At 55.0% G+C, this 24642-nt stretch overlaps 2 protein-coding genes across 5 annotated transcripts; one reads left to right on the top strand and one right to left on the bottom strand.

Moving 5' to 3' along the window:
• Positions 1-420: 420 nt before the first annotated feature.
• Positions 421-5527, top strand: PAEP (progestagen-associated endometrial protein). Of its 2 annotated transcripts, none has more exons than XM_015473597.3 (7): positions 421-933; positions 1603-1742; positions 2607-2680; positions 3801-3911; positions 4587-4691; positions 4914-4930; positions 5345-5527. In XM_015473597.3, exons 1-6 carry the CDS (start codon positions 436-438, stop codon positions 4928-4930), a joined length of 945 nt encoding a protein of 314 aa, XP_015329083.3. In that variant the 5' UTR covers positions 421-435; the 3' UTR covers positions 5345-5527. The 2 variants fall into 2 exon arrangements, with proteins under 2 accessions (XP_015329083.3, NP_776354.2); NM_173929.3 differs by having other exon boundaries at positions 804-933; positions 4914-4955; positions 5345-5521.
• A 10298-nt stretch (positions 5528-15825) lies between these two features.
• On the bottom strand, positions 15826-24329 carry GLT6D1 (glycosyltransferase 6 domain containing 1). 3 transcript variants are annotated; one of them, XM_024998817.2, is made up of 5 exons: positions 24134-24329; positions 23058-23137; positions 18534-18581; positions 17683-17820; positions 15826-17009 (listed from the first exon to the last, which is right to left on the bottom strand). In XM_024998817.2, exons 2-5 carry the CDS (start codon positions 23129-23131, stop codon positions 16343-16345), a joined length of 927 nt encoding a protein of 308 aa, XP_024854585.1. In that variant the 5' UTR covers positions 23132-23137; positions 24134-24329; the 3' UTR covers positions 15826-16342.
• Positions 24330-24642: the final 313 nt, after the last annotated feature.

The raw sequence follows: 24642 nt of genomic DNA on the forward strand, positions 1-24642 counted from the left end.
CCATACTCAGCGACACACCCAGCACCAGCATTCCCACCACTCCTGAGGTCTGAAGGCAGCTCGCTGTGGTCTGAGCGGTGCGGAGGGAAGTGCCCTGGGAGATTTAAAATGTGAGAGGTGGGAGGTGGGAGGTTGGGTCCTGTAGGCCTTCCCATCCCACGTGCCTGCACGGAGCCCTAGTGCTACTCAGTCATGCCCCCGCAGCAGGGGTCAGGTCACTTTCCCATCCTGGGGGTTATTATGACTGTTGTCATTGTTGTTGCCATTTTTGCTACCCTAACTGGGCAGCGGGTGCTTGCAGAGCCCTCGATACTGACCAGGTTCCCCCCTCGGAGCTCGACCTGAACCCCATGTCACCCTCGCCCCAGCCTGCAGAGGGTGGGGTGACTGCAGAGATCCCTTTACCCAAGGCCACAGTCACATGGTTTGGAGGAGATGGTGCCCAAGGCAGAAGCCACCCTCCAGGACACACCTGCCCCCAGTGCTGGCTCTGACCTGTCCTTGTCTAAGAGGCTGACCCCAGAAGTGTTCCTGGCGCTGGCAGCCAGCCTGGACCCAGAGCCTGGACACCCCCTGCGCCCCCACTTCTGGGGCGTACCAGGAACCGTCCAGGCCCAGAGGGGGCCTTCCTGCTTGGCCTCGAATGGAAGAAGGCCTCCTATTGTCCTCGTAGAGGAAGCAACCCCAGGGCCCAAGGATAGGCCAGGGGGGATTCGGGGAACCGCGTGGCTGGGGGCCCGGCCCGGGCTGGCTGGCTGGCCCTCCTCCTGTATAAGGCCCCGAGCCCACTGTCTCAGCCCTCCACTCCCTGCAGAGCTCAGAAGCGTGACCCCAGCTGCAGCCATGAAGTGCCTCCTGCTTGCCCTGGCCCTCACTTGTGGCGCCCAGGCCCTCATTGTCACCCAGACCATGAAGGGCCTGGATATCCAGAAGGTTCGAGGGTGCCCGGGTGGGTGGTGAGTTGCAGGGCAGGCAGGGGAGCTGGGCCTCAGAGACCAAGGGAGGCTGTGACGTCTGGGATTCCCATCAGTCAGCTAGAGCCGCCTGACAAATCGCCCGCCAGGGCAGCTTCAACCAGGCGTTTAGTGTCTTGCATTCTGGAGGCTGGAAGCCTGCAATCCGGGCATCGGCCCAGCTGGCTTCTCCTGCGGCCACTCTCCGGGGAGCAGACAGCCATCTTCTCCCTGTGTCCTTTGCGTGCCCTGGTTTCCTCTTCCTGTGAGGTCACCAGGCCTGCTGGATCCACGCCCGCCCACACAGCCTCACGTAACCTTTGTCATCTCTTTAAAGGCCGTGTCTCCAGTCCTGTGTTGAGGTTCTGGGGGTTAATGGGACACAGTTCAGCCCCTAAAAGAGTCACTCTGCCCCTCAAATTTTCCCCACCTCCAGCTATGTCTCCCCAAGATCCAAATGTTGCCACGTGTGCGGGGGCTCATCTGGGTCCCTCTTTGGGCTCAGAGTGAGTCTGGGGAGAGCATTCCTCAGGGTGCCGAGTTGGGGGGAGCATCTCAGGGCTGCCCAGGCCAGGGTGGGACAGAGAGCCCACTGTGGGGCTGGGGGCCCCTTCCCGCCCCTGGAGTGCAGCTCAAGGTCCCTCCCCAGGTGGCGGGGACTTGGTACTCCTTGGCCATGGCGGCCAGCGACATCTCCCTGCTGGACGCCCAGAGTGCCCCCCTGAGAGTGTATGTGGAGGAGCTGAAGCCCACCCCTGAGGGCGACCTGGAGATCCTGCTGCAGAAATGGTGGGCGTCCCCCCCAAAAAAAGCATGGAACCCCCACTCCCCAGGGATATGGACCCCCCCGGGGTGGGGTGCAGGAGGGACCAGGGCCCCAGGGCTGGGGAACGGGGCTTGGAGTTTCCTGGTACCCCTGGAGGTCCACCCAAGGCTGCTTATCCAGGGCTTTCTCTTTCTTTTTTTCCCCCAACTTTTATTAATTTGATGCTTCAGAACATCATCAAACAAATGAACACAAAACATCATTTTCGTTAACTTGGAAGGGGAGATAAAATCCACTGAAGTGGAAATGCATAGGAAAGATACATACAGTAAGGCAGGTATTCTGAATTCGCTGTTAGTTTGAGGATTACAAATGCACTTGAGCAACAGAGAGACGTTTTCATTATTTCTGGTCTGAACAGCTCAGTATCTAAAATGAACAAGATGTCATGGAGACAAAGCCGGCGGGGGAGAGGCCCGTGTGAAGGCCGCTGGGCGGCTGCAGACCTGGGTCCTCGGGGCCCAGGCAGTTCCCACTACCAGCCCTGTCCACCCTCAGACGGGGGTCAGAGTGCAGGAGAGAGCTGGGTGGGTGTGGGGGCAGAGATGGGGACCTGAACCCCAGGACTGCCTTTTGGGGTGCCTGTGGTCAAGGCTCTCCCCAACCTTTTCTCCCTGGCTCCATCTGACTTCTCCTGGCCCATCCACCCGGTCACCTGTGGCCCCAGAGGTGACAGTGAGTGCAGCCAAGGCCGGTTGGCCAGCCGGCCCCCTATGCCCACGCCACCCGCCTCCAGCCCCTCCTGGGGCCGCCTTCTGCCCCTGGCCCTCAGTTCATCCTGATGAAAATGGTCCATGCCCGTGGCTCAGAAAGCAGCTGTCTTTCAGGGAGAACGGTGAGTGTGCTCAGAAGAAGATCATTGCAGAAAAAACCAAGATCCCTGCGGTGTTCAAGATCGATGGTGAGTGCTGGGTCCCCAGGGGACGCCCACCACCCCCCAGGGACTGTGGGCAGGTGCAGGGGGCTGGCGTCAGGCCCCGAGATGCTAAGGGGCTGGTGGTGATGAAGACACTGCCGTGCCACCTGCTTCCCTGGCCTCCCTGCCACCTGCCCGGGGCCTTGGGGCCGGTGGCCGTGGGCAGGTCCCGGCTGGGCAGGTCTGACACCCCAGGGTGACACCCGAGCTCTCTTTGCTGAGGGTGGGGTGGTGCTCGGGGCCCTCAGGCTGAGCTCAGGAGGTCCCTGTGCCCACCCAGGGGTAACCGAGAGCCGCTGCCCGCTCCAGGGGTCCAGGTGCCCCACGATCCCAGCCCACCCCACGGCTCCTTCATCTCCTGAAGACGAACTCTGTCCGCCCTCGCTCATTCACTTGTTTGTCCTAAATCCAAGATGAGAAAGCTTCGAGGTGGGGTTGGGGTTCCATCAGGGCCTGCCCTTCCGCCGGGCAGCCTGGGCCACATCTGCCCTTGGCCCCTTCAGGACTCACTCTGACTGGAGGCCCTGCACTGACTGATGCCAGGGTGCCCAGCCCAGGGTCTCCTGTGCCATCTGGCTGCACGGGGTTTGGATGCTGGTCCTGCCCCCAAGCTGCCCAGACACTGCAGGGCAGCTGGGGCCACCCGCAGGCCTCGGTCAGGGAGAGCCCCAGCTGCCCCCTCTCAGCGCTGCCCCCCAACAATTCCCCAGTCCTCAGGACGCATCCCTCTTCCCTTGCTGGGCAGTGTTCAGCCCCACCCGAGATCGGGGGAAGCCCTATTTCTTGACCACTCCGGTCCCTGGGGGAGGGCGGCCTCAGACTGAGTGGTGAGTGTTCCCAAGTCCAGGAGGTGGTGGAGGGTCCCTGGCGGATCCAGAGTTGGGCTTCCAGAGTGAGGGCTTCCTGGGCCCCATGTGCCTGGCAGTGGCAGCAGGGAAGGGGCCACACCATTTTGGGGCTGGGGGATGCCAGAGGGCGCTCCCCACCCCGTCCTCACCAAGTGGTGACCCCGGGGGAGCCCCGCTGGTTGTGGGGGGTGCTGGGGGCTGACCAGAAACCCCCCTCCTGCTGGAACTCACTTTCCTCCCGTCTTGATCTCTTCCAGCCTTGAATGAGAACAAAGTCCTTGTGCTGGACACCGACTACAAAAAGTACCTGCTCTTCTGCATGGAGAACAGTGCTGAGCCCGAGCAAAGCCTGGCCTGCCAGTGCCTGGGTGGGTGCCAACCCTGGCTGCCCAGGGAGACCAGCTGTGTGGTCCTCGCTGCAACGGGGCCGGGGGGGACGGTGGGAGCAGGGAGCTTGATTCCCAGGAGGAGGAGGGATGGGGGGTCCCCGAGTCCCGCCAGGAGAGGGTGGTCATATACCGGGAGCCGGTGTCCTGGGGGCCTGTGGGTGACTGGGGACGGGGGCCAGACACACAGGCTGGGAGACGGGGGGCTGCAGCGCTCTGGTGTGACCATCACGATGGAGCCGGCGGTCACTATGAATCTAACAGCCTTTGTTACCGGGGAGTTTCAATTATTTCATCAAATAAGAACTCAGGCACAAAGCTGTCTTTCAACTGTCACGTCCTGAAAACAAATGGCAGGTGACATTTTCCATGCCATAGCAGTGCCACTGGGCATTTTCAGGGCCCATGTGCCAGGAGGGCGTGGGCATCGGCGAGTGGAGGCTCCTGGCCGTGTCAGCTGGCCCAGGGGGAGGAGGGGACCCAGACAGCCAGAGGTGGGGAGCAGGCTTTCCCCCTGTGACGCTGCAGACCCACCGCACTGCCCTGGGAGGAAGGGGAGGGAACTGGGCCAAGGGGGAAGGGCAGGTGTGCTGGAGGCCAAGGCAGACCTGCACACCACCCTGGAGAGCAGGGGTTGACCCCGTCCCGGCCCCACAGTCAGGACCCCGGAGGTGGACGACGAGGCCCTGGAGAAATTCGACAAAGCCCTCAAGGCCCTGCCCATGCACATCCGGCTGTCCTTCAACCCAACCCAGCTGGAGGGTGAGCACCCAGGCCCCACCCTGCTCCTGGGGCAGGAAGCCACCCGGCCCAGGACCACCTCCTCCCATGGTGACCCCCAGCTCCCCAGGCCTCCCGGGAGGATGGAGACGGGGTGCAGGGCCCCGAGGTGGCCCCCTCCCCACCCCCTCCCCAGCTCCCTCTGTCCTGGGGTGTCCAGTCCCATCCTGACGCTCCCCCGCCACGGCTCTCCCTCCCCCACAGAGCAGTGCCACATCTAGGTGAGCCCCTGCCGGCGCCTCTGGGGTAAGCTGCCTGCCCTGCCCCACGTCCTGGGCACACACATGGGGTAGGGGTTCTTGGTTGGGCCCGGGAGCCCCCATTAGGCCCTGGGGTCCCCCCGTAGGAATGGCTGGAAGCTGGGGTCCTTCCTGGAGACTACAGAGCCGGCTGGCCACATGCTCGCTCTTGTGGGGTGACCTGTGTCCTGGCCTCACTCACACGCTGATCTCCTCCACCTCCTTCCTGGCAGACCTAAGGGCCAAGGTGGAGGCTCAGGAAGTGGACACCTAAGGGGGAGGCTAGGGGGGTCCTTCTCCCAAGGAGGGGCCGTCCTGAATCCCCAGCCACGGACAGGCTGGCAAGGGTCTGGCAGGTACCCCAGGAATCACAGGGGAGCCCCATGTCCATTTCAGAGCCCGGGAGCCTTGGCCCCTCTGGGGACAGACGATGTCATCCCCGCCTGCCCCATCAGGGGACCAGGAGGAACCGGGACCACATTCACCCCTCCTGGGACCCAGGCCCCTCCAGGCCCCTCCTGGGGCCTCCTGCTTGGGGCCGCTCCTCCTTCAGCAATAAAGGCATAAACCTGTGCTCTCCCTTCTGAGTCTTTCCTGGATGATGGGCCGGGGGTGGAGAAGGCCCGGGACAGGGTGGGGAGTGGTCTGGCTCAGAGGATGATGGTAGGGCTGGGATCCAGGGCGTCTGCATTACAGTCTTGTGACATCTGGGGGCCCACACACATCACTACGGCTCTTTGAAACTTTCAGGAACCAGGTAGGGAGTCGGCAGAGACATCTGCCAGTTAACTTGGAGTGTTCAGTCAACACCCAAACTCGACAAAGGACAGGAAGTGGAAAATGGCTGTCTCTTAGTCTAATAAATATTGATATGAAAACTCAAGTTGCTCATGGATCAAATTATGCCTTTTTATGAATCCAGCCACTACAGTCGGTATCAAACTTCATGTACTCAAAACGCACTGATCTTTTCTGTGCTAAAATGAAATAAAGAGATTTCCCCAAGATACAAGAGCTGGGCAAAAGAGGTCACGGTTGGAAGGGGACTTGTTCTGCACACACAGCAAGGAGATCCAGCCAGTCCATCCTAAAGGAGATCAGTCCTGGGTGTTCATTGGAGGGACTGATGTTGAAGCTGAAACTCCAATACTTTGGCCACATGATGCGGAGAGCTGACTCATTTGAAAAGACCCTGATACTGGGAAAGATTGAGGGCAGGAGGAGAAGGGGATGACAGAGGATGAGATGGTTGGATGGCATCACCGACAAAATGGACATGGGTTTGGGTGGACTCCAGGAGTTGGTGATGGACAGAAAGGCCTGGCATGCTGCGGTCCATGGGGTCACAAAGAGTCGGACACGACTGAGCGACTGAACTGAACTGAACTGAATGGAAAAGAGGTATACAGCAACGTGGGGATTTTTTAGATAATAAGAATAATTTACGCATAACATAGTGTATACTCATATTTATATATATACGTGAATGCTCAGTCACACTCAGTCATATCTGACTCTGTGACCCATGGACTGTAGCCCTCCAGGCTCCTTCTGTCCACAGAATTCTCCAGGCAAGAATACTGGAGTGGGTAGCCATTTCCTCCTCCAGGGGATCCTCCCGACCCAGGGATCAAACCCATGTCTCCTGTATTGGCAGGCAGATTCTTTACCACTGCACCACCAGGGAAGCCTGTGTTACTGTCTGTGTCCCACTTAATTACCAAAGCTGCTCCAAGAAAAAGCCCCTATGCCTCTGAGCTTCCTGGCCTGCAGGAGGTGGTGGGGGTCAGTGACCTGGGAACACCCTCCCGCTTCAGAACTCCCCGGTGACCCACACTCCTGCAGACAGCCACGTAGTGCTGCTTTTCACGGCTCATTATCTTAAAAAAAAACTGAGGTCTATTTTGTGACTTCACTGCTGTAATTTCCGAACCTCCAGAGCGACGGACAGCTTCCTCCCCAGGCCTCAGGGGCTTCAGGACGCCGGCCTTCACCCACGAGTCACCAGACACACGGGGGCAGCCCCGCCTCCAGGGTGCTCACAGTCTTCCCATCGTCCTGATCAAAGAGAGAGATCAATGACTTCTCAGGAGCAAGCGGACACCCACAGGACACTGAGGTTCACCAGACTGAGCCGGTCCTTTTGAACCTAAAGACACACAGCTCTCGAAGGTTTTCTTGCTTTGAATCTGGATTTAATGCCTATTTGCCCCTCAAGAGGGAAGACACTCCTACATGTCCCCAGGACAGCCGCTCGGTGGCATCCGAGAGCACTTAGTATTATCTGACGGCAGCCTGGAATTAATTGGTCCAAACTGGACATAAACCTTGGTGGGAAGTTTCATCCCAGAGGCTCAGCCATCCTGCTTCTACCACCTGCGTCTTTCTTTCATGTGTATATATGTATTTTGTTCTCATTTTTTGGCTGTGCTGGCTCTTCGTTGCAGTTCAGCACGCAGGCTTTCTCTCTAGTTGCAGTATGAGAACTTCTCTCATTGCGGAGTGCAGTCTCTAGAATGCATGAGCTCAGTAGCTGCGTCGTGCAGGCTTAGATGTGGGATCTTTGTTCCCTGACCAGGGATCAAACCCCATCCCCTAGCCTGGAAGGCAGATTCTTAACCACTGGACCACCAGGGAAGTCCCCTGCCTGCCTGCATCTTAACCTCAGTTCAGTCGCTCAGTTGTGTCCGACTCTTTGCGACCCGATGAATTGCAGCACACCAGGCCTCCCTGTCCATCACCAACTCCCAGAGTTCACTCAGACTCACGTCCGTCGAGTCGGTGATGCCATCCAGCCATCTCATCCTCTGTCGTCCCTTTCTCCTCCTGCCCCCAATCCCTCCCAGCATCAGAGGCTTTTCCAATGAGTCAGCTCTTCTCATGAGGTGGCCAAAGTACTGGAGTTTCAGCTTCAGCATCACTCCTTCCAAAGAACACCCAGGGCTGATCTCCTTCAGAATGGACTGGTTGGATCTCCTTGCAGTCCAAGGGACTCTCAGGAGTCTTCTCCAACACCACAGTAAACCTAGAAAACTGCAAATGTAGGAGGACTCAGAGCCTCTTAACCGTTACAGGTGAATAGGGTTAGCATCCTGTCAGTCACCTGCGGTGGGGCAAGGCCGCTCTCCAGGACGTGCCAGCCCCTCGTTAACTGGACACGTCAGCTATAGCCCTTTCTCACTTAGCCTCTGATGCCTTAGCCTCGTGACTGTCCTGGGTCTGCTAAGGCTGGCCAAACACGGTGACCGCCACCTGTGAGCCATGTGGGTGGGGTGCCCAGCCTCAGAATCTCATGGGTGTCTCTGACTTGCATGAGCAGGGACAGATTGAGGAGGGAGGAGGGGGAGGGAGGAAGGAAGGGAGGGGGTCTGGAGAGCACCCCTGCCCACCCACGCCTGGATGAAAGCCCCTATTCCCCCTACTTTCCAGATCTAGCTGTTTCCGGCCTGGGGCCCCTCCCTTTGGCCTTCAGAGAGGCCATTCTTTAGCGATGTATTCGCTCTTTCATCAGAGTTCTTTAAATTTTCAGCTTGTGCATCTTTTTCAGAAAGGATTTAAGTCTTGGGTGTTGCTTCCTATTAAAGAGCCCAGCAGATCCACTGGCTGAGCTCGATCCACGGCCGCGCTCACAGGGGAAAGTCTGAGCACTTGGCCTCTGAGACTGGACTCCAAGAGCCAAGACTGGGGGCGCCACGTGGCCAAGGAGCCTCACCCGCCCTGTGCCCACACCCCGGCAGGCGGGAGGTCGCTGTCTGACCAACCAGCTGGCCGCCAGCCACGCACACCTGGTCTCCCCAGCTGACCCCCAAGACTCGCTCTCGCTCTCCATGCCATCTGGACCCGAGACGAGGACACAGAGCTCGTCTTGCTCTGGACATGAGCGTGTTCCCTGTAGCTCTCGGGGCCTCCCAAGGGACAGGCCAGAGATCAGAACCAGAGGGACAAGTGGTTCAAAGTCGAAGGCCAAACTTTAAAACCTCCAAAGCTTTATGAGGAGGGGCCAGTGGGAAACGCACACACAGCCCCCTCCTGCGGGGCAGCCCACAACCCCCACCCCCGCCCCATGCCCCTGTGGCCGGGGAGCCCTGGGTGGGCTGTGTTTCCAGCCCTGGCGGGTCAACTGGGGAGACCGATCTCAGGGGCCAGGATCTGTGCTGACCGCAAGGATGTACCACGGCCTGGATGACAGTCACACCATAGACACCACGCGGACCCCCTGCAGTCCCCGAGTCTGTCGGCACACAGCCCCGCCCCCCACAAGAAACTGAAGGCCCCTGGGTAGGGGGGCACAGAGCGGGCAGCCTAAGGTCAGCTCAAAGCCCAGGTGACCGGGCACAGCCAGGCCCCAGCCCCCACCCCAAGACCTGGAACTGCCAGCCAAGGATGGAGTGGGGGCCAAAGCCCCTCGCGCCCCGTGCCGGCAGCCGTGCGCCAGCCCCCTTCTCTGGCTGGGAGACCTCCAAAGCCCGGGGGTCCGAGAACCTGGGGGATGCAGGAACCCCAGAACATAGGCCAGCACCAGGCCGGGAGGGTGACTCCAGGTAAGGTCTCTTGTCTTTCCCAGAGAGGGGGTGAGCAAAGGACTGAAGGTCACTGTCCATCCCACGGGGCCCCGAGGCCAGTCCCAAGGCCTGGGTGAGTAGCCCACCACTCTGGCCTGGATCCTGCAGGGGGGTGGGGTGGGGAGCAGGGGCCGCCATGCCCAAGGCTGGCCCTAGGGGCAGGAAGAGATGTCCTCAGGGTGGCATCTCACGGTCCACGGGGCAGAACCAGCTGGGCACCTGCTGAGGGTCCCCGCAGTACAGGGAGGCAGCCCCAGGCTCCTGCGCTCCGTCAGCCCCCACTACAGCAGCCTCATCGCCTACAGCCATGGCCAGGAAGCGGCGGGACCACCAGCCTGGGGGCACTCCTGGGTAGGTGCCGGCTGCCCCGGGTCAGGGCTGAAGGACAACATCTTGCAGCCCGCTGCCCTGCGCAGGACAGAGCAGCCCCGCACATGGACACCATGGAGTCACATTGGGCTTAGAAGGTGGAAGCGCCTCGGAGGGAAGACAGGGCCCTGGGGATGGAGTAGGGTGTGGGCTGTGCTGGGCAGGGGGCCAGGCTGTGCTGGGCAGGGGCCTGGCTGAGCTGAAAACTGGCCAGGCGTGGGGGACCCTCCGGGGTCCTCACCAGAGGGGCCCAGGCCTGATGTAACCTTCCAAGGAGGCCTGATGCACTCCGGAGTGGCCTGGAGGGTCCAGCCCCAACAGACCCTGTGCCAGCCGTGCAGAGAGAAGACCTGCTTTAGAGGCAACACTCAGGCAAGGGGACAGGGCCGCGGCCATGGCAGCAACCACAGGGCCTGGCAGGGAGCCGAGAGGAGGACTCTCGTCTGAGAAAGGCCCCCAGTTCCCCGCCTCCAAGCACTGGCCCCTCTGAATTCAGCCAGCACAACGCCAGGGACCTTGAGTGGCTGGGGCAGTATCTTGAGTACATCTCCAGGTTCTAGCCGCAGGAAGCCCCCGCCTTCCACCTGGACGGTGAGTGCTGCCCTCCAGCCACCTCCCCTGTGCCCCCAAGAGCAGGGACAGGAGGAAGCGGGGAGGTCCTCTCCCACTAGCAGGACAAGAGCAGCTGGAAACATGGCCTGCCTCTATTGGGCACCGAAACGAATCTCTTATCTGCCAGACCTCACAAAGGCCCTGCAACATGGTGGGTGGGCAGATATCCATGTCCATCCTGCAGGCTTGGACTCCGAGGCTCAGAGAGGTTCAGAAACAAGGCCAAGGTCACACAGCCCGGGGGAGGCAGTGGGAGCCAGCCTCTCCCCTGTACCCCTCCCCTGCACATCATTTAGTCGATCAACAAGCAGGAGGGCCAGCCCCACTCTGGGAGTTCAGGATGCAGGTGGAAAAAGACAGACATTCCTCGGCCCTTGTGAGGATTACCCGGGGCCACTGAGGCTCAGTCTCTAATTTATTGGGAAGGGGGACCCCAGAGCAGGGGAGCTCGGCCAGGGAGGCTGCCTGGAGGAGGGAGCGTGCAGGCGCAGATGGGAAGGGGAGGGAGAGGCGAGCAGTAGGTGGGGTCGTGGAGTCTTGTGGGTCATCTCGGGGCAGGGGGCCGTGGCTGGACCTGGGGCTGGACATCAGAAGACAAGGTGGTCGCGGTGGCTGTGTGCCCTGGGCCTGATTGACGGGTGGTCTTCAGAACAAACGGACGGAGGCCCTAGAGTCTGACCTTGTTCTCAACCCTCCACAGCCCCGTGGCTCCCCACGAAGCCTAGCTCGGCCCCCACAGCCCAGATCTTCCTGCCGGGTCCCTCCTGCCCACTGTCCTCGCCCCCCCCTCCCCTCCCCCACACCCGGGCTGGCCGAGGGGCTTTCTGAACCCCTCTGCACCCCCAGGAACCTCCCCGACCCCAAGCCCACCCCTCCCTTGCCACGGGCCACCAGGTCCTGCCAACCAACAGCTCAGAGGCTGCAGCCTCTCCCAGCCTGGTCCACAGGCTTGAAAATACTCTGGGTGTTGGGAGGGGTGGCAGGCAGCCCCCAAGTCCCCACCGAAGTAGACACAGCATTGCTGTCCGGCGAATGGAGCCACCATCTGGATCCTTCAAGTGACCCTGGACGGGGCAGGGCTGGCACTGGCCGTCCGGCCTGCACTTCCGTCGGGCTCCGGACTCCAGGAGCCCGCACCCCCGTCCCTGCCCAGCCCAGAGGGGTGCTGAGTGACCACAGTGCCAGCCCAGGCTCCCAGAAGAGTCAGGTGAGCCCAGGCCTGTGAATCTGCTGGAGAAGGGAGCCGAGGCCGCCTCGCCCTCCCCTCTCCAAGCACCCAGACAGAATGTCCCTCCTCATCCCAGGCGAGCCAGCGGCCACCTGCCTGCAAGGCCAGCTCCTAGGAAGCCGGGTCAGGACCTCAACACTAACCTCATGGAAATGCCGGAGGCAGGCGTGGCCGGATCCTGCCTCAGACACGCCCTCGGCAACAGCAAGGCCTCCTGGGAGGTCACACCTCAGGAGGGCGGCTCCCACCACGGTCACTGCGCTAGGACAGCACTGCCGCAGGGGGTCCGCCGGCCACCTGTGCAGACCTCACCTGCCTTTCATGCAAGGGGTAGGGTGGTGAACAGGTGCTCAGAGCATGGTAACTTTCTTATGGACCAGCAATCCAGCAAGAAAAAGACAGGCGGCACGTTAAAATCATGCTAAAAAAATTCTCACGCTGGGACATTGAGAAAAATGACCTGAATAAATACAAGCTTGATATTCTTGCAAAGTCTTCAATGTCATAAATATTTAATAAGTTTAAGCTAACCTATCAGTTCAAGCAATTTAATCAATATTTCAGTGGGATATTTCCCTCGAATTGTATACCTGAATCTAAAAGCCACAGGAAGGAATAAACGTTTTGAAATATTTTAGATAGAAGAGTAATGCAAGTTGATCTACCATTCAATCATAACTAATAGGGAACTAAAATGACCGAAAATGCATGGCTTTAGCTGGGAGACAGGAAGAAGAACCAGTAAAACTGGACATAAAGTCAATAAATGAACACAAGTCAGTACAGTAACTTAATATGTTATACAAGTGGCCCATCTTAAAAAGTATTATTTGTTCAACATGCGTGTGTGTGTGTGTGTGTGCACGCACGCTTGACTCAGTCACTCAGTGGTGTCTGACTCTTTGCCACCCCATGGACTACTGTAACCCACCAGGTGCCTCTGGGATTTTCCAGGCAAAAATACTGGAGCACATTGCCATTTCCTACTCCAGGAGATCTTCCTGACTCAGGGATCCAACCCTCACCTCCTGCTTCTCCTACATTGGCAGGAAGACTCCATTCAACAAGAAGTGTGGGAGAAATGACCAAGATATCTTGAGGGAAAAAAATAAGGTTATATATATAACTCTGCACATTATCTTAAAATTAATTCTGAATGAAAAGAAATCTTGAAAGCTCTATATTATCTATAACTAAGGGATGAGATACCTACCCTATGGATACAAATATCAATATAATTATGAAAACAAACTTTGGAACCCCAAAACCACCATCGACAAAGCTGAAACAGGAACGACAACTTGAAATGAGTATTTTCAGCACATTTGACAAAGGGTTTACATCACATTACAAACTCACTGAAAGCGAAAAAGGAACACCATGTTAGAAAAGTGAGCCAGACAGAAATTGGTCATTTGTACACGCACGAATCAAATGACTGACGTGTGCTAAGTCGCCTCGGTCGTGTCCAACTCTTTGAAACCCCATGGATTCCAGCCCACCAGGCTCCTCTGTCCACAGGATTCTCCAGGTAAGAATACTGGAGTGGGTTGCCATTTCCTCCTGCAGGTCAAATGGCTCATTCAGTTCAGTTCAGTTCAGTTCAGTCACTCAGTCGTGTCTGACTCTTTGTGACCCCATGAATTGCAGCACGCCAGGCCTCTCTGTCCATCACCAACTCCCAGAGTTCGCTCAAACTCACATCCATCGAGTCGGTGATGCCATCCAGCCATCTCATCCTCTGTCGGCCCCTTCTCCTCCTGCCCCCAATCCCTCCCAGCATCAGAGTCTTTTCCAATGAGTCAACTCTTCACATGAGGTGGCCAAAGTACTGGAGTTTCAGCTTCAGCATCATTCCCTCCAAAGAAATCCCAGGGCTGATCTCCTTCAGAATGGACTGGTTGGATCTCCTTGCAGTCCAAGGGACTCTCAAGAGTCTTCTCCAACACCACAGTTCAAAAGCATCAATGCTTCGGCGCTCAGCTTAACGGCTCATAACTATAGTTTAAAATGAGGTTTGACAGTGCCCCCTAGTGGTCCCGGGGCTAAGGCGCCAAGCTCCCTGCAGAGGGCTCGGGTTCGATACCTGGCTGGGGAAATGAGACCCCAACATGCCTTGTGGTATAACCCCCAAAAAAATTTTTTTTAATTTTTAAAATAAAGCAACTATACCTTAAAAACTAAAAAAATAAAATAAAATAGGCTTTGATGTCCCAAGCAATCAAAAAAAAAGATTCTATGTTTGCTTATCAAATTAGCAAAATTTTTTAAAAATTTAACTCAGCACCCACCATGTGGGGAAACATACTTTTTCTGGGGGGATGGAAATGGAAAATGTCATTCAGGGGTGACCTGTTTGCATGAGTCCTTTAAACAAGTTTGTTCTTGAACCTGGAAATTCTAGGCATTAAAAATCTTTCATTACCAAGGAATTCACAGTGCTTTCATATTGATTCCACAATATCTTTCAAGGTAGAAGTTTAGAACCCTTCTCAGTAAACCCCCCTAGCCTTCTCCATAAATTGTTAGGGGGGAAAAAAAGTTAGTTTTTGTCTGTTTGTTGGTTTCAGCACAGTAGCTAAATCACACCCTCCCCTCTCTAGGTATGACCTAGGAGAGCCGATAGTGATCTTTGTGAGGTAGGGCTTGAGGCTAATGGAATATCATACTCTGTTTTGAAGTAATTTTATAGATTTTTTTTTAATCAAGAGCTGCTCTGTGGTATAAGAAAGGATGAGTCACTGGAAACAGCATCATGATTTAGCCACAGGCGACAACTGAGACAGAAAAGGTAGAAGGAGCTTGTCGTTGTTGCCGAGTTGCTAAGTCGTGTCCAAGTCTTTTCGAACGATGGACGGTAGCCCTCCAGGCTCCTCTGTCCGTGGGATTCTCCAGGCAAGAATGCTGGAGTGGGTTACCATGCTCTCCTTCAGGGGATCTTCCCCAACCAGGGATCAAACTTCTCCTGCACTGGCAGGCGGACTCTTTACCACTGCACCACGAGGGAAGCCCTATGGGATGAGCTAACCTTGACATGTGTTCTTTAGGGAAACCTTCCTGATGAGTGGCGTCCAGGGCGGGGTTGTAGACATACCACGGGCCCGGACAGGGCTTCTCACTCCAGGGCTGGACATCAGCGAGTGTGCTCCTCTCGCTCCTCTCGCCTATCTTTCCGTGGCCTCTGGCTTCCACTCCAGGAAGTGTCAGTCTTCTGACAGTTTTAGTGTTTCAGTCGTGATGACTTTTGGATCGTGCACTGTGTTACTTTGCCACAGACTGGGGGCTTAAAGGACAGAAGAGCCCTTCTCCCAGCTCTGAGGGCTGGACGTCCGAGGTGGAGGAGGCCTCTCTCCCGGGCGTGTCCTCGCTTCACCTTCCCTCTGTCCTGGGCACGTCAGTGCCCCAATCCCCTTCCAGTGGGGTCACTGGTCCTACTGGACGAGGACCTTCCCTAGTGACCTCATTTTGCTTCAGTCATCTCTGTAAAGGCCTTTTCTCCGTATTGGTTATGGTCTGAGGTCCTGGGGACTAGGACTCCATGTAAGAATTTGGGGGAGGACAATACTGGCCTTCACACTTACGCAGCCTGCGTCCTCTCCCAGGAAAGAGGGTTCATTAAGAAGAATGGCTGTGGGCACGCCCCTGGCCATCTGAGGTCGAGACGCCGCACTTCCCACGCAGAAGGTGCAGGTTTAACCCCTGGTTGGGAGCCTAAAATCCCACGTGCCTCGCAGTGCAGCCAAGAGAAGGAGGAGGAAGACGGCTGCCTCCTTAGGATACGGGATTCTCCGGCCCTCACACTCACTGCCAGGAACAAACCTCTGCTAGCCACATCAGCCCCCATTCCCACCACCCATGGGGGCTGGTTTCCCATCCTGAGGCTCATGGCGCTCCGAGCTGCCCACGTCGAGCCCTTTCGAATGTGCAAAGGGAGTGCCACAGAGTCGCATCTCCCCGCTGCCCTGCAGCTGCCCGAGGACTCGGGCCAGTGGTACCCTCCCTGCACCTGGCAGACATCTGCCTCCACCCCTGTGCTCAGCCCCTGTCTTCTCAAAAATAAGTAAAATGCCGAGAGATTTTAGAAATGAACTTGACACTTCTCTGTGTAAACAATAAAAGAAAGATATGTATTTGGTAGGAAGTCTCTAGTTCATACATGTCTAGTCACAAGCTAGATAGGGTGAGATGGTTCCAGGTGCTTAAACACAGCAATGTGCCTCCTCAGCCTGAAAAGCAACCCCCTTGATGGACTTGCAAGCCATGAAGTTTCATTTTCTCCTCTACACATCATCCTTTGCCCTTCTGTGTCCATGTATATATATATATATATTTTTTTTTTCTGAACTAGAGCTTTTCTGCATTAAAAAAAAATTCATTTTATGCCTCCAATTATGTCCAGGTTATCTACAGTGTATAGATATTAACATCACCATGTGTTAAACATTCAATAAGCAGCCTTTTATTCTTTATCCTGCAGTGGCCAAATTGGATGGCCCAAAATTGCAGGGAGAAAAATGTCTTGTGGGTGAGTATAAACATCTGTGTCTCTCAAACCTAGGACATATGAAGACATCCCACCTACCAGGGGGAACCATTGCTGGTGGGGCCTGCGGTCCCGGGGAGTCAGTGTCTCCTTTTGGACTGCTGGGCCACCTTGACGTACTGTACCTGGGGTGGCGGGTAGAAGTCAGCGTCCCAGTTGTACTCTGGGGATAAGAGCTTGGTGGGCTTCCGGAGGAAAAAGTATTTGTTGAGGTGTTTTTCGTAGGAGCTGTTCAACCTGAGTCCGAGGTCGTGGATGACTCCATTCAGGTACTCCTCCGCGAGGTTCAGGACCTCCTGGGGTGTGCCGCCCACAAATGCACCATCGTAGTAGAAATCGCCCTGGCCAAATGGGATGTAAGCTGCCGACTTGGGCCTCCTCTCGTAGGGGAAACTCGCACGGTCCTTGAAGTACCACCAGCCATGGAGCTGAGCCACCAACTCGCCCAGGACCTCCACGCCCACATTGTTCTGGAAGATCTGGGTGACGGTCATGCTGAAAAGGAAGTCGACCTCGCCCTGGATGTCCCAGATAATGTGCTTGGCCAAGCTCTTCATGCGCACGACGTCGTTGTCCCACCATCTGCTCTCAGTGACGATGAACACTTTGAACTGTCGGAGGGGCTCCCACTTGATCTGGGGCAGCTTGATGAAGGTGTCCATCATAATGTAGAAGATCACTCTGTAGCCAGTCAGGAAGTACTTATTTGCCGAGTTCAAGAACAGCTCCAGGTACGGATCTGCAAGCCTGCGAAACACAGTGCAGAGGAGGACGCTTGCCTCCCTAAACGTTTTCGGAAGGGCATCACCAAACACTATCCACATGGGAGGCGCCAGGTCGACACTGCAGAATTCCCAGGGAGGAAGGCAGGAGGTCGGGCCTGTATTTCAGCTGCAATGGTTACAGAAGGGGGAGGTAGTGGGCTGGGGAGTCTGAGAAAAGCCTCTGAAGTTTTGGAATGACTGTTGGAAAAAAAAGAGTGTGAGAGCTAACTGGATGTTAGTGGAAAGACAGCTAAGTGGTATTAATGATCCAGCTAAGGGAGGAGAAGGACTTCACAGGGGGCTCCCGCAGTAAAGAATCTGCCTGCAATGCAGGAGACTCAGGTTCGATCCCTAGCTGGGAAGATTCCCCGGAGAAGGAAATGGCAACCCACTGCAGTATTCTTGCCTGGGAAATCCTATGGACAGAGCAGCCGGGCAGGCTACAGTCCATGGGGTTGCAAAGACTCAGGCGGGACTCGGCGACTGAACAAGAATAACAACAAGGAAGGAGAGAAAAACAATGTCCTGCTTTTCACAGGCCATCCACAAACAGTGGTTACAGAGGCCGATGAGTGGCCCTTTGGAGGTGGGAGGTCCGTGGACAGAGGTGTGCATTTTTCCAAAATAAAGTGTGGCACAGGCTTGGCGACCCCTACCTGCCAGTAGCAAAGACGGCCAAGCCCGTTGTGAAATTCTGCCTTCTGTAGTGTTTTTCCAGCATCTTTCTGCTGAAAGTGCCTTCCCAGACAACGGGAGCAAGCCAGCTCGTGGTCGTGATCACATCGGGGCGTCCTCTGTTGAACAAAAGAGAAACCGGTGGAACGGGTACCTTTACAAGGACAGCAGCAGAGGCCGCACCAGCGATAACAGGTAAGACTTGTGGAGCCCCTTTCTGCGTGCCGGACGCCGTGGCTTCTGCGGTCTGGGTCGTGAGCATGTCGTGGACAATTTTTTTCAATCTTTAAAGAGGCATAATGTAAACAAAAACTTAAGTATCTGCCTTGTTTGACTTAATGACTCTTTTGGGAATCTACCCCACAGATGAACTCACCAGACAATGTCAGAACGTGTATTAATATGTACAAAGTTAGTCACTGGAGCGTTCCTGGCAAGAGCTGCAAGGTAAACAATCTAAAACCAGGAGGGAATTGGCTAATGGATGATGACAGGTAATCAGGAAGCAAGGTACCCCAGAATCACAACAGGGGACAGGACTCTTCCCCGAGAGCTGAGGCCAAAATCAGGAGAAGCCGCTCATCGAATTTTCAATAAATCAGGAAGCTTCCAACAAGTGGAGCGGGTCAGCATGAACTCCAGCGACTGGGACCTCCCAGGATGGCTGTAATTTGGTGATTGGGGAAAAAGAAAAGACCTAGTTACTGCAGATTGAGTTCCTGTGTGTCTGGGTCTGTGTCTGTGAGTGTGTGTGCAAGTGTGTGCCTGTGTTGTGCATGTGTGCATGGGTGTGTGTGTGGATGTGTTCACAGGCAGACATTTTCATCTTTACCTGGGCTTGAACCAGTCTGAGAGCTCAAGTTCTTCTTCTTGATTTTTCCTGGATGTGAAGGGAAAACCAAGTTATTATGAGTCAAGCATTCATTCAACAAGTGTCTGCAGAGCCCATGAAGTGCTGTTAGGTGCTGGCCCTACAGCAGTGGGCCCGCAGCCCCGGACCCCACCCCCGGCACCTGGGGCAGAGGGATGGCTCTAAAGAGGCCCCAGGGTTCGGTGCCAAGGGGAGCCACAGAGCTTGGAGTGTAGTGCTGAACGCGGCACGTCCAGCCCTGATTTGGGACCAGAGACAGCCAGCTGGGGAGGAGACATCTTCCTGGGTTTGGAAGGGAGAGATGTGCAGGGGAAGGAGATGACGGCCAGGGAGGAAGGCAGGGAGGAGCGTGTAGTTGGCAAAACTAGCAGCAGGTTAGAGCTGTGTCCAGACAGAAGGCAGCCCTTCCCCCGCTGTCTACTGGAGGCGCCCCACCCACCACTGTCTCCAGGTCGGCTGCCCAGTGAAGCAAGTGGTGCGGGGCCACCATCCGGCGTCCTGCCTCTTCCTGGATCAACACCAGAGTTCTTGCACTTATACCCATGGTACACACAGCTAATGCACTGACAGAGGGCAGAAAAGAAAAAGTCACTCAGTCATATCCAACTCTTGCAACCCCATGGACTATAGCAGGCAGGCTCCCCTGTCCATCACCAACACCCGGAGCTTGCTCAAATTCATGTCCTTCGAATCGGTGATGCCATCCAATCATCTCATCCTCTGTACTCCCCTTCTCCCCCTGTCTTTAGTCTTTCCCAGCATCAGGGTCTTTTCCAATGAGTCAGCTCTTCGCATCAGGTGGCCAAAGTATTGGAGCTTCAGCATCAATCCTTCCATTGAATATTCAGGGTTGATTTCCTTTAGGATGGACTGGTTGGATCTTTTTGCAGTCCAAGGGACTCTCAAGAGTCTTCTCCAGCACCACAGTTCAAAGATATCAATTCTTCAACGCTAAGCCTTCTTTGAGGACTTCCCTGGTGGCTCAGACGGTAAAGCATCTGCCTACAATGTGGGAAACCCGGGTTCAATCCCTGGGTCGGGAAGATCTCCTGGAGAAGGAAATGGCAACCCACTCCAGTATTCTTGCCTGGAAAATCCCATGGGCTGAGGAGCCTCGTAGGCTACAGTCCATGGGGTCACAACGAGTCGGACACGACTGAGCGACTTCACGTTCACATTCACGAAGCCTTCTTTGGCTTCCCAGTTAGCACTAGTGGTAAACAACCCATCTGCCAATTCAAGAGACAGAAGAGATGCAGGTTCCATCCCTGTGTTGGGAAGATCCTCTGGAAAAGGAAATGGCAACCCACTCCAGTACTCTTGCCTGGAAAATTCCATGGACGGAGGAGCCTGGTCCACAGGGTTGCAAAGAGTCGGACACGACTGAGCGACTTCACTTAAAATCCACACTGTAATCTTTATAGGGAATCGCTATGGCAGCCCACACATTCCGCCTCCTGCGGGGCAGTGTCTCCATCGATTACTCGGGATTCTTATGAATGGGGTGTTGTCTCTTCTCTGTCATCTATGTTCTTGTTGATTCAGTCCTTTATTTATATCAATGTGCACTCAGGAAGATCTGCTTTATGCTTTGGGATATAACCCAATACAACTTTCTTTTCTTGCTCAGATTCTTCCCACTTTATCCACTGGAAGCTCTTTCACAGGCTCTTTTGTCCCTTTGCTCCAGGCTCATCCTGTATACATTCTGTCTCCCGTCCTAGAAATAGCCACGTCTCCAAGGAAGCCTGGCTTGGGGTTTTGCTTTGTTTTGTAGAATAATATTAGAAACCAAGGTCTGGGGCTGGGAGTGCTCGCTGCTCCTGTGGGCTCCTCGTTTCTAGGTCCTCTCAGCTGGGCAAGCAGGGAAGGCATGTGTGTAGTTGTCCCAACTGGCACAGAGGCATGTATCTGGAAATACTTCCCCAGGTAACTCTCCCCTGCTCCATGAAGCTACAGGTCAGTGCAGACTGGTGTCTCCAGCTTTAATGCATCACCGCAGGTATCACCTAACTGTCCCTGGATTACCCATGCATGGTCACTCACCGTCCACTCACTCAACTGTTCCGTCCCCAGATGCATGCATGCTGGCATCAGAGCTGCCATCCTGCCCTCCTGTGGGGAACTGATGTTATCCACTAGAGACAGTCCCCTGCGTGGCTGTCTTCCCCTTATGTTTGCAGACTCCAAAGAGCTGAGCTGACTCATTGGAAAAGATCCTGATGCTGGAAAAGATTGATGGCAGGATGATAAGGGGGCAACCGAGGATAAGATGCTTGGATGGCATCACCAACTCAATGGACATGAATTTAAGCAGATTCCAGGAGTTGGTGAAGGACAGGGAAGCCTGGCGTGCTGCAGTCCATGGGCTGAGAAACAACAAAGCACAGACTCCACTGGTTTCCAAGGTGACTTCTCTCAACACCTTCCTCAGCCCTCAGGGAGCTTACTTCTGGCATGTTTGATACAGTTCGATGACTTTGGTCACATACAGCAATCCTTCCTGGGATTCCCTCGACTTCCTAAATGAGAGTTGAATTTGTCTAGGTTAAAATTCACTCTTCGTTAGAAAATTCTAAGGGTTTTGAAACAGGTGTAGTGTCACAGGCCCACCGTAAGCAGTTCCACTGCCCCAGACCTTCGGTGCTCGTCCAGCCACTCCTCCCCAAACCCCGAGACCCCTGATCCCTTTACTGTCTCTGCAGTTTTGCCTTTTCCAGAATTTCACGTGGCTGGAATCATACAGTAGGTAGTCTTTTCAGATTGGCTTCTGGCTTCTTTCCCTTACCAATGTGTACTGATACTTCCTCTGTATCTTTTCCTGGCTTGATAGCTTGTTTCTTTTCATCGTTGAATCATATCCATTTATCTGGATGCACCGCAGTTTATTTACCCTTTCATCTACTGCAGGACATCTTGATTGCTTCCAGATTTTAGACATTGTGGATAAAGCTGCTATAAAACCTTATGTGGGCTGTTTGTGAACATACGCTTTCAAATTACTTGGATTAATGATACTTAAGAACACCCAAGCTGGATCACCGGAAAGACCATATTTAGCTTTGTAAGAAACCATCACGCTGTCTTCAATGTGGCTATACCATAGGGCTGTGCTAACAGACGTGTCATGGTGCCTGGTTGGTGTCTTAATTTGCAATTGAAAGTGAAAATTGTTCAGTTGTGTCCGACTCTGTGTGACCCCATAGACTATACAGTCCATGGAATTCTCCAGGCCAGAACACTGGAGTGGATAGCCATTCCCTTCTCCAGGGGATCTTCCCAACCCAGGGATCGAACTCAGATCTCCCACATTGCAGGCAGATTCTTTACCAGTTGAGCCACCAGGGAAGCCCAAGAATACTGAAGTGGGTAGCCTATCCCTTCTCCAGGCAGGGGATCTGCCTGACCCAGGATCGAACCAGGGTCTCATGCATTGCAGGCAAATTCTTCACCAGCTGAGCTACCAGGGAAGCCCAATTATCTAATGACAAATGATGTCCAGCATCTTTTTGGATGCCTACTTGCCATCTTTATGTCTTCTTGGGTGAGATTTTGCCCATTTAATAAAGTTTTTCTTTTCCTTGTTGAGTTTTAAGAGTTCTTTGCATATTTTGGATACAAGCCTTTTTATCAGATCTGCGTTTTGCAAAGGTTTTGTTTTTAAAGACATTGTCTCTCATGATAAGACTGCTTTTCAAATGGCATCTGGGAAGTTTGCACTGCTCATGAAGGAGCCCACAAGACATGGGCACAAATGAAGGAAGAACTTGCATTTTTCTCCATGAGAAACTGAGCTGGCACAGATGCATCCCTGGCTCACACAGGCTGCCGGGGCAGGTCACTGCTGTCCTGTTTATGTCCGAACAAGATGGAACTTTGGGACCACTTGTAATTTGTCTGAAATAGCAACTCGGTGCGATGACTGCATTTTAGTTTTTCTTGGTGACCTTATTTATGTAAAATAGGCTATCCCAGGGACTTCCCTGGTGGCCCAGTGGCTAGGACTCTGCGGTTCCAGTTCAGGGGGGCCTGGGTTTGACCCCAGGTCAGGGAACTAGATCCCACTTGCCAAAACTAAGGGTTTGCATGTCGCAACTAAAGATCCCGCATGCCACAGTGACGATCGAAGACCCTGAGTGCTGCAACTGAGACCCAGCGTGACCAAACAAATAAATAGCCTCTAAAGTTATCCCCAACGCTCTGCTCTGTTTGCTCTGCCTTCTCCCCCTGCGACCTTCTCCCCCTATTACCGTGGCTCCTTGAGCACCTAGGACAGAGCCTGGGGCCCAGCCAGGGCTTGATCACTACGTGCTGGATGTTTAAAAATGAAAGAATGAAAGTATACTTGGCTTGGTCCCACAGAGAGGGGAGGTAACATCTGATTCATTTCGAAAGTGTTATTAACAGCTTTGGACAAAACTCGGGAGGTTTCGAGCAGCTCTGCCAAGCACTGCAGGCGTCGATTCCCTGAGATCTTCTATTTACCTGGAATAATGATCAAACAACAGGAGCAATGAAAGACCCAGAATCAACAGCAGCATTTTCCTTTTACAGTTCATCGTCTCCTAGAGGAGAAGGAGAGAGAAGTCAGTTTTAAACAGAGTTGAAAACTTCTGCCGCCTCCCGATGACGGACTCGTGGACTCATTCAGACACACTGGGGCCCCAACCCAGGCGTCTGGCCCCAGGATGCTCAGCCCTGGGGAGAGGGCGGGGAGACGGGGACACCTCTGCTCCACTAGGGTCTCCTTGGGGTGCTGGCCACTCCTCTGGGGACTGAGTGCCGTCTTGGATACCCCTGGGCCTTATCAATGTCCACCTTGGCTTCATGGAAGACATGCGACAGACCCTCCACTTGAGACCAGGGACAGCAAAACGAGGTCGTGACGAGGACGCAGTCTGCCCCCAGAGTTAACCTTTTCCTCTTTCTCCCCCAGCGACAGTAAGATGCACCATTTGCCCCAGGACTACAGCAGGCTAAGCACGCGTGAGCTTTCTCCAGGCAGTCGCTGGAACGGGGATTACGACCTGAACGAAAGGCGTCAGGTGCTAACATGGAGACTTTGGCTCTAGCCAACGGCGGGGCTTATGTCACGTGTTCTATGCGGGGTCGCTGTGCGCATGTCTGCAGGGCTGTGGGCTATGCACTGAGCAGAATGGAGACGCTGAGGTTTCGCTGCCAGCACCCAGTTGACCAGCACGCGGCCTTAGCTTGCACGGACCAGGAGTAGCCACGTGTGGCCGTCAAGCACGTGAAGTGTGGCTGGTCTGAGTTGGGATGTGCAGCAAGTGCTCAACACAGACTAGGCCTTAAAGACGAAGGAAAGAATTTTATCTCATCAGTAAATTGATAGCGATTACGTGGATTTGCTGAGCTAAGCGCAAATGTCTGACGAAACGTACTCTACCTATTTCTTTTGATCTCCTACTTTGAAAGCCAGCAAAGGCTGGTCACGTCGTACTCCAGCTGGACACCGGCCAGGCTTCCACTGCCCAACAAGGGGGCACTGCCTCCCCCACCCCCGCCCCCGTGAACCCAAGCAATGCCACGGGGCAGGGTACCACGGTGGGGGAGTCTCCAGCAGAGCGTCTCAGCGACAACACTCCTGAGGCAGGCGCCAAGGCAGCTCACCAGCTTGGATGCTTTTCAAGCATCTCTTTGGGTCTCTCTTTGTAGAGTCCCAGGCAGACACCGAGGTGGGCTCGTGTGGCATTGAGCCTTCTGTGGGTGGTGATGTCAGCACCCCCTTTGATGATGTAAGCCCCAGAAAGTCCGGGTCACAATGACGCCGCCCGGGGCTCCTCATGGTTGCCGGACGACAGGACTTTGTCCTGTTTGAAAAACTAAAGGGTATTTTTTTTTAATATTTATTTATTTAGTTGCATCGTGTCTTACTTGTGGCACGCTAGATCTTCGTTGCTCGTGTGGAATCTTTCTCTGCGGTGCGCGGGCTCCTTAGCTGTGTCTGTCATACGGGCTCAGTAGCTGCAGTGCACAAGCTTACTGCTCCAGGGCAGGTGGGGTCTTAGTTCCCCAGCCAGGGATCAAACCCACGTCCCCTGCCTGGCAA

Source organism: Bos taurus, chromosome 11, assembly GCF_002263795.3.
Source record: "Bos taurus isolate L1 Dominette 01449 registration number 42190680 breed Hereford chromosome 11, ARS-UCD2.0, whole genome shotgun sequence".
Classification (NCBI taxonomy): domain Eukaryota; kingdom Metazoa; phylum Chordata; class Mammalia; order Artiodactyla; family Bovidae; genus Bos; species Bos taurus.